The sequence below is a fragment of the Sorghum bicolor genome, chromosome 7, assembly GCF_000003195.3.
Source record: "Sorghum bicolor cultivar BTx623 chromosome 7, Sorghum_bicolor_NCBIv3, whole genome shotgun sequence".
NCBI lineage: Eukaryota > Viridiplantae > Streptophyta > Magnoliopsida > Poales > Poaceae > Sorghum > Sorghum bicolor.
Genome location: NC_012876.2, coordinates 63,629,391 through 63,642,008, shown reverse-complemented (window position 1 = coordinate 63,642,008; position 12,618 = coordinate 63,629,391). Strand labels below are relative to the sequence as shown.

The 12,618-nt window shown below is 46.1% G+C and overlaps 1 protein-coding gene and 1 long non-coding RNA gene across 2 annotated transcripts; both read left to right on the top strand.

The window, feature by feature from the left end:
- On the top strand, window positions 3,739–7,070 carry LOC8055820 (probable L-type lectin-domain containing receptor kinase S.5). The gene is made up of 2 exons (XM_002445836.2): window positions 3,739–5,463; window positions 5,762–7,070. The coding sequence occupies exons 1-2, from the start codon at window positions 4,107–4,109 to the stop codon at window positions 6,619–6,621; spliced, it is 2,217 nt and encodes a 738-aa protein (XP_002445881.1). The 5' UTR covers window positions 3,739–4,106; the 3' UTR covers window positions 6,622–7,070.
- LOC110436784 lies at window positions 8,956–10,838 on the top strand. The gene is made up of 2 exons (XR_002454628.1): window positions 8,956–9,228; window positions 9,430–10,838. It is a non-coding gene; the product is annotated as an uncharacterized LOC110436784 (long non-coding RNA).

Sequence of the window (12,618 nt, the reverse complement as noted above, 5' to 3'; positions counted from 1 at the left end):
AATTGGAGAGCTTGATAGAATTAGCTAAGCTGTATCCTGATGATTTCAATTCTGATGAGTTGAAGGATCTTGCTCATGATCTTCCTATTTACATGGACAATACTAAAGCTGATGAAAGGTTTTTTGGACTGAGCACCATTACTGAACTTGCCAAGCTTATAGTGGATACAAAGAAACATCTGGCTTTTCCTTTGGTCTATCGGCTTCTAAAGCTAGTACTTGTTTTACCTGTAGCCACAGCATCTGTAGAGAGGTGCTTCTCAGCAATGAAAACAGTGAAGACTTTATCACGCAACTGTATTGGCAACAAGTTTATGAATGACTGCATCATTTGTTTTGTTGAGCCTGCCTTTCTAGCAACAATCCCAGACAAAGTTATAATAGATCGCTTTCAAAAGATGGAAAATCGCAACCGCAAAATGCTTTTATAAGAGGTAAACATATGTTATGCATATGTATACATTGATCTGTTACTTTGATCTATTAAACCATATCAACTTTCTAGTGTATTATTTGTTTACTATAAGCTGTGATTGTCGGTTCACAAATTCATAGTGACACCATTGATCCAAAATCCTGGATCCGTCCCTGGTTCGATGATCAGCTGAATCCTAGCCAATTATCGTGAGCAAGGATCTTGACATTCTTTTTTTTTTATGGAACAAGAGGGGTGAAAAGCCCCTAGTTATCCTTCCTCCTAGGAAGAGGGAGACCTTGATTGATACTGCTTATGCCACCTAGTGTCAATTGAAGCCAAGAGTGACTATTAAGGGTATAAGCTGAACCAAGACAAGTTAGGATTCATTCAAAAAAAAAAAGACAAGTTTGGATTCCACCGAAAACCTCTACTCCGGTAGAAAAGAAGGAGAAGGTGCCTCCATTTGCTGAAGTGCAAGAAGAAAAGCGCAAGAGGTCACTGTTGGGGGTAGTAAACAAAAAGTACAACGATATTTTTAAGTATACCGAGTCCCTACGGGACCGGCTTGACAATGAGGAGATGCAACGGTTGGCAAGATATATAGTGAGAAGAATATTTTAGCTTCACATCAACTAATAATACGGTACGTACTCACTAGTTAATATTAAATCTTTTATCTCTGTTCATCGTAGGCTTTTTCTTTTAAAAAAAAATTACACCGTACAATGTAATCACTTACAACGCATGTACGCTTACACCTATGAATATACATACACAAATCTTTACCCTATAAGCACCTCTGAAGGACTGAGATGACAGATTACGAGATTCACGAATCACCACAGACGCCTCGCTGCTAACGAGGACGTCGCCTACTACTCAACGTATAGCGCTCTTAAATTCTAAAATAAATTTATAAAAAATACAAATACCCATATCAAGTCAAGGACTTGAACCTGATTAAAACCCTCCGTGAATCCACGGCAGACTCATGACGCCTATACGTGTTTTTGCCCCTAGCGCTCCCTAGCGTTGGTACCTAGCACGGGTCGAATGGTTGGATCCTGATCCAACGTTCGTGATGCTCGAATGTTACTTCCACTCCTTTTCTGTTGATGCACTGAGTGTGCGTAGCATAGCATTAGCATGTGGGCACGTCACCTGCCATTATAGGTAACTGATTATGAATCGCAGAACTGTCTGGACGACTGGACCGATCTTAGAAAGAGGGCAAACAAAAGCGACAATTCAGCGGGTACTACTTGGGATCTTGGGTACATTGTACATTCCATCACCACCAACGATGGTGTCATGGTGATGACTCCGAATCTGGACCAATTGCGAGCTGTGTGTGACGACGATGCCAGCAAGAAGACACTCTTTGGTACCATTTCCTCCCTCCCATTCTGAACTCACTGTAATTCTCCTCCTCTCCATTTTAGTCTTTTACCTTGACGCAGTAAACTTCGCCACAATTCGCTGCAGCATTTGCGAAAAAAAAAATAGAGTTTGGTACTTTGGTATAATAGGTGCTAGCTGCATGCCAGGCCTATGATTGTTGAACAAAAGTGGTGTCGCCGGCACCAGCTCGCACTGCATCTCATCTTCTTTTCCACCTGATGATTCAGTCTCTTCGCCGCGTCAGTTTCACACGGCAAAGCCCAAAGCCAAAGCCCAAAGCGAGACGATCTGATCGCTTTTTCCCGGGAAAGAAAGATGAGAAAGTGCCATTGGCAGAACAAAACAGCTCGAGCCTGCCTGCACGGAGCTGGCGGCTGCGCCATGTGCGGGCCACGTACAGTTCTTGGTGTGAAAACTGATGAATGATGCATGCAGTGCAGCAGTTGAAGAGCAGAGATTGACCTGGACGGACGGACGGGACGATCTCTCGTCACTTCGTCAGAGTCGCTCGCAGCTGCAGGTTGGTCATCCTTCTTCGCTGCAGGAAACTGTTAGCCGACTAGCTGCAGCCTGCAGTTGCTGCACGTCGCCGGAGCCCCGGCGTGGAGTCTGAGCTGAGGACGGAGATCGTCAGGAAATGCCGCTGCAGCTCGGATTCTCCGGTGCTTGTGCAGTTCTCCTTTATCCTAATGTTGTTGTTGTTGACGCTGAAGATTGCTCCAAGCCAACATACCAACGAGGGCCTTCGCCCAAAGAGGTTGTAGATCAACCTGCAACGCAGCAGAACGTAGCGTAATTGACCAAACCAATCAAGAGACCGATAAGGCCAATGTAGAGCCCGTTCCTGGCTGAAAAAAACCTCCCGAACTTCTCCCGGGAAGACTCATCGGGGAGAAGCATGTGGAGGATCTCCTAGAACCAGCAAGACCGCCTAGGAAATCTCACCGAGGACGTGCCAAACAAGAGAGGTTGATAAATAAAGAAATTAGGACAAAGAATAAATGTATTTTGTGTTTTGTCGATTGGATTGATGGGAACTCAATTGGCTATGTACCCCTTATTTTATAAGGGGTAGATGTGGTCTTATCCCATAGGAAAACCAATGTGGTACTATTATTATGGTGCTTTATGAAGTTTTTCTTAGACTAGACAAAAATATCATGGGTCTATTTAAATTGGCTTGGGTCCAATTTAATTGCCAACAGCTGTCTTGCTGAACATTTGAAGGTGAAGATGTCATCACTGAACAAGAAACGGCGAATGAACTACGGTCTACAGTATGCAAATACAGAAGTAGTACCACTACGATTGCGAACAAAAGGACAAAGAGCAAGCTCAAGTTTCATCCAGGGAAATGAACTGAATCTTAGACCATGTTTAGTTCGTGAAGGGAAAAATTTCGCGATAATGTATCACTTTCGTTTGTTTGTGGTAATTATTGTCCAACCATGAACTAACTAGGCTAAAAAGATTTGTCTCGTAAATTTTGACCAAACTGTACAATTAGTTTTTATTTTCGTTTATATTTAATACTCCATGCATGCGTGATGCGTCTAAAGATTTGATGTGACGCTTTTGGGTGGAAATAAACAAGGCCTTACATTCCAATTGCAGACCGTACCTTCCCGTACCAACTGGAGCATATACCTTCACATTTCTTCAACTGACGAAGCATGATAGCAGCATGGGCATGAGGGCATCATGTTCAGTCATTTTATTCACTCACTTACTCACACTATCATCACCACACTCCACACCACATGCTGCTTCTCATCATCTGCCCAATTGGCTCATCCACATCCACACCAGCAGCTTCATGCTCATGCATGATCATGTATCTTTCAAAAGGATTGGAGAATCGTGTAATGTTTCAGCAAGAACAGAACCGGGATGCTACTGTATTTTCTGGTTACATTTTTGGAATGTCTTTGATCCGAAAAGGGCATACACCAGCCGTGCCAGGTTGACAGGACCCAAATGATACAGTAACAAAGACTGCACGGCACCTTCATCTCTCCTTCTCTCCGTCGTCTTCACGCAAGAGGACAGGGCAGGAGAGCAGACACGGACACACACTGGTGTGGACGCAGCTTTGTGCTACTGAAAGAAAAAAAGCTTCAAAATTTTATAGGGTGGTCATCTTTACCGGTGTGCGAGCGAAGCGAATCTAATCTGTCAGCCTCAAGAAACCGGGTGGAAATAAGGAGGGCGCCCGGGCCGGGCCGCACTGGCTGGCACTGCACACGGGCGGCAGACAGTGGTCGTCTCGCCCTCTTGCTCGCGGTTGATGGCCGCCGCCCGTTTCCTCGTACACCTGCTCCTCTTGGCCGCCGCGAGCACCAGCGCCGTCGCCGCCGCTTCTACCTCGCTCTCCACCAATGCCACCGCGGCGGCCCCCGGCGTCAGCGGCGGGAACGTCACCGGGTTCAGCTTCTCCCGGTTCGTCTCCGCGAACCGCGTCGTCAACGTGACGGTGCTGGGCGACGCCAACATCAACCAGGGCGCGCTCCAGATCACGCCGGACTCGCTCAACGACGCCGCCACCTACCTCACCCACAAGTCCGGCCGCGTGCTCTACGCCACCCCGTTCAAGCTCTGGCACCGCGACAAGGCCAACGCGACAAGCTCTGGCAAGAAGACGGTCGCGTCCTTCAGCACCGTCTTCACCGTCAACGTGTTCCGGCCCAACGGCACGGAGCCCGCGGAGGGGTTCGCGTTCCTCATCGCGCCGTCCACGGACGAGCCGCCCGTGGGGAGCTCCGGCGGGTACCTGGGCCTCACCAACGCGGCCACCGACGGCAACGCCACCAACCGGATCGTCGCCGTGGAGCTCGACACCGAGAAGCAGGCGTACGACCCGGACGACAACCACGTCGGGCTCGACGTCAACAGCGTCGTCTCCGTCGCCACCGCCTCGCTGCGCCCGCTCGGCATCGAGATCTCGCCCGTCGACCCTGTCAAGTACAACGTCTGGGTCGACTACGACGGCGCCGCGCGCCGCATTGCGGTGCGCATGGCGGTGGCGGGCAAACCGAAGCCACGGCGCGCGGTGCTCGCCGCGCCGCTGGACCTCGGCGCGACCGTGGCCGAGTGGTCCTACTTCGGGTTCGCGGCGTCCACGGGGAGCAAGTACCAGCTCAACTGCGTCCTCGCGTGGAACATGACGCTGGAGAAACTCCCGTGCGACGACGACGGCGGCGATGGCAGTGGCAGGAGGCGGACGCTCGGGCTCGCCGTCGGAGTGCCCGTGGGCGTCGTCGCGGTGGTCGGCGCCGCCGTGCTGGCGTACGTGTGCGTGGTGAAGCGGCGGAAGGTGCACGGCGACGACGGCGGCAATAGCAGCAGCGCCATCACCGGCACCATGATCCGGAGCCTCGCCGGCGGGCCGCGCGAGTTCGAGTACCGCGAGATCCGCAAGGCCACAAACAACTTCGACGAGAAGATGAAGCTGGGGCAGGGCGGGTACGGGGTCGTGTACCGGGGCGTGGTGGTCGGTGACCATACCAGCCCCGGCGGCGCCGGGAGCGCCGTCGAGGTGGCCGTCAAGAAGTTCTCCCGCGCCAGCACGCAGGGACAGAACGACTTCCTCTCCGAGCTCAGCATCATCAACCGCCTCCGCCACAAGCACCTCGTCCGCCTCGTCGGTAAGCAAGCTAGCTAGCCCCACATTCTCGCTGGCCTCCGGCCGCCGGCCGCCGACCGCCGGCGCGCCGCCGCCCATTTCTCCATTCTTTATTCATCCAACCGCGCTTCGGTTCTCATCCCATCTCGCACATGGAATGCCCCACTAACAATGCCTCTTTGAACGCAATGCCCTCGCTCGTCTTTCTAGGCGATCCATGTGCGCACAACATTTTTTTCTGTTGACTCTCCACTTTGCGTTCAAACTAATTAAGCTTTTGCCGCCGACATGTTTATGGCTATCTCTCTTTTGACGGGCAGGGTGGAGCCACGACAATGGCGAGTTGCTGCTGGTGTACGAGTTCATGCCGAACGGGAGCCTGGACCAGCACCTGTTCAGCCCGGCGGCGGCGGCGGCAGGCCGGCAGCTGCTGGGGTGGGAGCTCCGGTACAACATCGTCAGGGGCGTGGCGTCGGCGCTGCACTACCTGCACGACGAGTACGACCAGCGCGTGGTGCACCGGGACCTCAAGGCCTCCAACATCATGCTGGACGCCGCCTTCAGCGCGCGGCTCGGCGACTTCGGCCTGGCGCGCGCCATCGAGACCGACAAGACGTCGTACATGGAGGAGGCCGGCGGCGGCGTGCACGGCACCGTCGGGTACATTGCGCCGGAGTGCTTCCACACCGAGAAGGCGACGAGGGAGTCCGACGTCTACGCGTTCGGCGCCGTCGTCCTCGAGGTGGTCTGCGGCCGCCGCCCGCGCTGCGACATCGAGGGCTTCCACTTCCTCGTCGACTGGGTGTGGCGCCTTCACCGCGACGGCCGCGCGCTGGAGGCCGTCGACGCGAGGCTCGACGGCGCGTTCGACGTGGGCCAGGCGGAGCGGCTGATCCTGCTGGGGCTCGCGTGCAGCCACCCGACCCCCGCCGAGCGGCCCAAGACGCCGGCCATCCTGCAGATCCTGCTCGGGTCCATGCCGCCGCCGGAGGTGCCGCCGTTCAAGCCGTCCTTCGTGTGGCCGGCGACCGACGGGGGGCTCGACACCATGTCGACCACGGCGGGCACCACGACGAGCCAGCTCAGCTTGACGTCGGCGTCCACGTGGAGCGGCAGCTTCGTGAAAGGCAGCTTGAAGCATGCGTTCGAGCAAGAAGGCAACACCGATTCCTTGGCGTAACATAACTGAGCTACTATCATTCTTAACGTTTGTTCTCGTAAAACTTCAACATGTTCGACACGATGGAATCATCGTCATGGTCACTGTGGAGGTTAATTGTTCAAACCAGAGTGACCTCCACGTCGTCCCGATCGCAAGACGATCAAAGACTGTAGACCGAAGAAGATGATGAGCTAGTGATTTGTTTGAACATAAATGCCTTTTTTGTGTTTTGTTTGATTTCTTTTACATTCTTTCCCTTTGTTCAAATTTTATACCATTGTAATTATGTTTTTTTAGATTTTTTTATGTCGTCACTCGGCGATGAAGGTCCAGAATTGGCCGTCCACTTCTCTTTTTTTACGCAATAAGTAGGAAAGCACATGTATCTTGTAAACTACAATAGGAACATATTTGTCCAATCTTTCGTTAGGTAAAGATAACTTTTGATCTTATGGAAGTGATGTTGAGAAAGATCGAGGGTGCACAATGATATTTTTTAGATAAATAGAAATTTTTTTGGTTTCGGCACACCCATAATTAGAATTTATTATAGGTTAGTTTTTTTAAAAAACATTATTATAGATTCATAACTAAAGTTTAAGACAAATAAATAAAGGATCATCCATTCGATACGAAGAAGTGATATAGAGAGCAGTGGTTATCCATGTATGTCTGCATATTGAAGCCTATCTTTCTATATGTTTTGTCGCAAAAAAAAAAATCTTTCTAAATGTCAATCATTCACGTATGTTTACGTGTAGAAGCCTCTTTTTTCTAAATGTGCACAGACACAAAGTTAATTTAATATGATATAAGTTGCTGGAGGAATAATTTTTTCATCCTGCAAAAAAAATTATAAGTTTATTTAACAAACTATTGGAGATGTTCTTGTATCTACTTCCTATTAGAAGTAGATATCAAGCTATTTTTTTTTCAGATTTTTCAAAATTGATTTAATTTGTATATATAGTTTTTTGTGCTGTTGGATATCCAACTTTAAACTGATTCTAAAGTTCTAAACTGACCTTCATCCAGATCAGATAATTTTTCCTTAAAAAAACCTGAACTGAGTTTTTTTAGTGGAAACAAACTGAACTGAGTGTAATTGACCTAGTCACCAAACCCAATTCATTAAGGTTTTTATCGGGGAAAAAGTCGACTTTTCCTCCCCCAATTTTCGTGAAAGTTCACTTTCCCTCCGTCAACTCCAAAACCAGACAAACCACATCCATCAACTTTTCAAACCGTGCATTTTACCTCCCTGGAGCGGTTTCGAAGACGGTTTCGGTGGTTTTGTCTTTTTTTTTCATTTTTAATTATTTCGGCTGAATCTTTAAAAAATACTAGTAAATCACAGAAAAATCATAAAATAGAAAATTCAATTTTTTGGACTCTACATAACTAGATCTACATAGTAAACATATAATATGGTATGCTTTAGTACAAATTTTTTGCTATGAAGGTTTTGTCCTTTTATTTTTTTATTTATTTGGTTGAATCTTTGAAAAGATCATAGTAAATCATAGAGAAGTAGTAAAATATAAAATCTAATTTTCTTAGACTCCACATGAATATATATACATAATGAACATATAATATTTGTATGTTTTAGTCTGACAAAATAACTATAGAAGCTACAGCTATGAATTATTTCAATTAATTACACAAAAGCATATATCTAAAGCTACAACAAAAAATTATACTAAAGCATACCATAATAAATATTTACTGTGTAGATATGCTCACATGGAGTCTAACAAAATTAAGTTTTATATTTTAAGATTTTGTGTAATTTACTATAATTTTTCAAATATTTAGCCGAAACAAATAAAAAAGAAAAAGACAAAACCTTTGTAGCAAAAACTTTGTACTAAAGCATACCATATTATATGTTAATTGTGTAGATCTGCTTATGTGGAGTCTAACGAAATTAGATTTTCTATTTTATAATTTTTTTATGATTTACTATGATTTTTCAAAGATGCAGCCAAAATAATTAAAAAAAAAGACAAAACCACTGTCATTGTAGCAAAACCACTATTCAATGTGGCAAAACCATCTTTGAAACCGCTCTAAGAAGGTAAAATGCATGGTTTGAAAAGTTAAGGAACATAATTTATCCGATTTTGGTATTGAGAGAGGAAAAACAAACTTTCGTAAAAGTTAGGGAGAAAAAGTAGACCTTTTTCTTTTATTGGCCCTGGAGCTGCAAAGCCATTCCTTCCTGGGCTTCAGACTTCGCCGTGGAAAAGCTGGGCAGCGCCGTTGGCCCATCCAATGCAGGCCCAGGCCTAGGCCCGCACCCGGACGCTCGACACTCGGCCATTCCCAATTCCCAACTCGGCCGCTTTTGCGCCTGCAACCACAGTCCGCAGAAGCGAGACGAACCCCCTAGCGGCGGGCGAGGCGACAGACGGCGAGGTCCCGCGGAGGTTCGATGCGGGAGCCGGGTAGGTGACGGTGGTGGTGACGGGGCCACGTTCACGGTCAGCCGGAGGACCTAAGTCTAGAGTGCGGAAGACGGAGGAGCTGCCACGGTGACTCATCTCTCGGGTCGCTGCCACCAGCAGGCAGGTGCAGGTGCTGTCACCAGCCATCGCCACCGCCACCTCCGGCAGCATATAAGTGAGTATCCTTCTCGTGCGCGCTTCAGTTTCTGCAGGTTGCGGATTTCGTTTCAGACTTATTTGGTGCTACGTTGACCTGATGTGTGACTGCAACTCTGCAAGTGGGAGGATTAAAAGCCTCACATTTTGTGATGTTCGATTGCTAGATTTGAGTGCCATTGCTTTTGGTTTAGATTTAGTTTAGTTCCCGTTTATGCAGTGAGCAAGTGACGTCGGTTGGCTGGGCTGTAGAGGCAGACCATTGATTCCACTGTCCACGAATTCAGAGTACACTATGAGCCAATCTTCAACTCCTTCAACGCCGATGTCATCTCCGCTGGTGGCCACATGTGGCAGGTCATCTTCTCTCAGTGTGGGGAAGACGAGTCTGGCAAGGCTGAGTGAATCCGGAAACGTCTATGCCATGTTTGAGACATTCTTACTGCACAGGAATGGCCAGCCACGTCATGTGAATTCAGGAACATGTTCCATTCGTCCATTAACTGGCCTTCGTCTGTTCAAAAGTGACTGTCCTGAATGGATCCCCTGGAAGCACAACATTTTACGGAGTGATCTGGAGAGAGAGAGTACGTGACAAATGGACATTTCACCTTTATATGTGTCATCATGATTGTTTGTGATAAATCTATTCCTGTGCCAGCTTCAGACATTGGAAAACAGTTTGGCTCACTATTGGATAGCTCGGATGGGACAGATGTCTCGTCCGTCATTGGAACTGAGACATTCCATGCACACCGAGCGGTGCTTGCTGCCCGTTCTCTGGTTTTCAAAGCCGAGCTCCTTGGTCTCCTTGGTCCTATGGTTGAGTCCACAATGTCGTCCATCACCCTACACGACATTGCCCCAACAACATTCAGAGCCATGCTTTGGTTTGTTTACACAGATGCCTTCCCAGGAGCTGACAAGCTTGGGGACTCTCCTTCTGAGATGGTGCAGCATCTGTTAGCTACGGCTGACCGGTTTGCATTGGACCGGCTTAAGCTTATGTGTGCGCAGAAATTATGAGAAGGGGTTTCTGTCGATACGGTTACTGGAATCTTAGCTTGTGCTGAAATGTATAGCTGCCTAGAGTTGAAGAACAAGTGCATTGACTTCTTTGCATCAGAGAAGAATTTTAAGAAGGCTGTGTTGACCAAGGGTTTTGTGCAGTTGGGTCAGGAGTTCCCTTCAATTATTGATGAGCTACGACAGAGGATTGGGTTATGACTGTGTGAGAAGGCTCCGTGTACATAATTGGAGTGGTCAAGGATAGCCGAATATGGTGTTTGGATATTTTGGTCTAGTGTTTCTATAGATTTTCGAGCATAATGGGGCATTGAAATCTTCTTCTTTCAGTATTGAACTTGCTGCCATGTGAGGCAATGTGGAGGATATTGTCACTTACTATCAGGTTCAGCTCTCCAAGGCTATAGTGGCGAGGTGGATGTTGTCGCTCGGATCAGGTTCAAAGTTATGGAGCTATGGTTCAAATCCGGTGTGAAGCTAAGGAGATTATGTTCGCTTAGTAGCCTAGTTTTATTTTTGTTTCTGTATTGTCTTGGGTCCTGTCCTGTCCTGAATTTGGTCATGCTTGAAGCTTTTGAGATGTTCAGTTTTACTTTGCTGCAATGTCTGGTCTTAACTAATGAGTAAATGTCTGGTCTTTTCAAGCCTGTTGGAACCGAAGTATTTGGCTTTTGCATCACGACTATGCACCATTGCAGACTTCCGTTTGGTAACTGCAAACTGTGGTGACTTAGTTTGTGGCGTGTTCAAGTCAATGCTCCATTCTATACTATACGTCTCTTGCTGGTTTCATATAACTGAAATTATACACCACTTGTTTGGTAAGATGCTTGTTCTGTTGTATATAGGTCTATGCACATTCATTGCCCTGGGAGTTAAAAAAGTTGATGACATGGATTTTATTTACCTTTTTTTAAAAAAAAAATCATTCAACGTTCAAAGTGAAAAGGCAGGCCCCATTTCTACTAAAATGGAGAACAAAACTGCCGAACAAAGATTGATAAGAAAACCAACCGGTGCCTGAGCCATCAAGGTCTCGATCTGGTTCTAGAAAGGATCTTCCCCTGCCTCTTGATTCTCTGCCCTGATCTAAATTGAAAAGGCAATGCTATCAGAATGAAGTATCAACATGTTTTTCTCAAAGAGAAATGATTCAGAACGAAATATGGTTTGCTTAGGCAGTTAGGCCTTGTTTGGTTCCATTTTTCTTTTTTTTTTTTGCAAAATGGACACTATAGCACTTTCATTTGTATTTAACAAATATTGTTCAATCATGGACTAACTAGGCTCAAAATATTCGTATCGCAAAATACAGACAAACTGTGCAATTAGTTATTATTTTTATCTATATTCAATACTTCATGTATACGCCGCAAGATTCGATGTGATGGAGAATCTAAAATTTTTGCAAATTTTGGGAAATAAACAAGGCCTTACAGCTACGAATACCGGAATGCTTGTTCACAACACCAAATGTTACCATTTAGCATCATATACATGGTCCATGGATTTGAGCCTTAGTTTGTCGTTTCGTCTTTCATATCTAACATAGCTCCTAGTATGAGACCATAAAACATATGCATATCAACCAACTAATACGGTCAAGCTAATGGTCGTGGAAAACAAGGTTTTCGACTAATAGTTGTGTTCGAAATTCCAATCTCCAAATCGTTCATCTCTACTTCTCTTTAACCACCAGAAAACTGTAACCTCAAAAGATTTCACTTACGATATATCAGAGGTCTGCAAGTTGCGTGACAACTGACAACCATATTTTAAAAGAGTAAATGTTTCTTCAAAATTGGTCTCTGAAAAAATTCTTACATCTCTTGCAAGGATGCATATATGAACAAATTTAATTCTTCTTGTGAAATTCATAATCTGCAAGATTAATTGAGAGAACATTTATCAGGGAGCTTATGGTTTTGATATTCTGCAGTTTTAGACTTATCCTCATTTTCATTTTCACAATTACACTAGAACCTAATATGTATGCTAATCCAAGGAAGTTGACTGATGACCCTGTTCAAAAGAAAAAAAGTGTTAGTTGATAGGCTAGTTTATAAAGCTGCCAGGTTTACCTAACTTCAGGAAGAAAACAGTACTGTGCCAAATTCTGAACATTAGAGTTCTTGTTAATCAAGTTCACAATTACACTAGAACTTAATATATGCTAATCAAAGGAAGTTGACTGACCCTGTTCAAAAGGAAAAAGTATGTCAGTTGACAGGATATAGTTTATAAAACTGCCAGGTTTACCTGACTTTAGGAAGAAAACATATATACTGTGTCAAATTCTGAACATTAATTAGAGTTCTTGATTGTAATCATTTTGTGAGGGTGTGTATGGCATGGGTGTTTGTAGGGACTCTTGCCCTTTCCC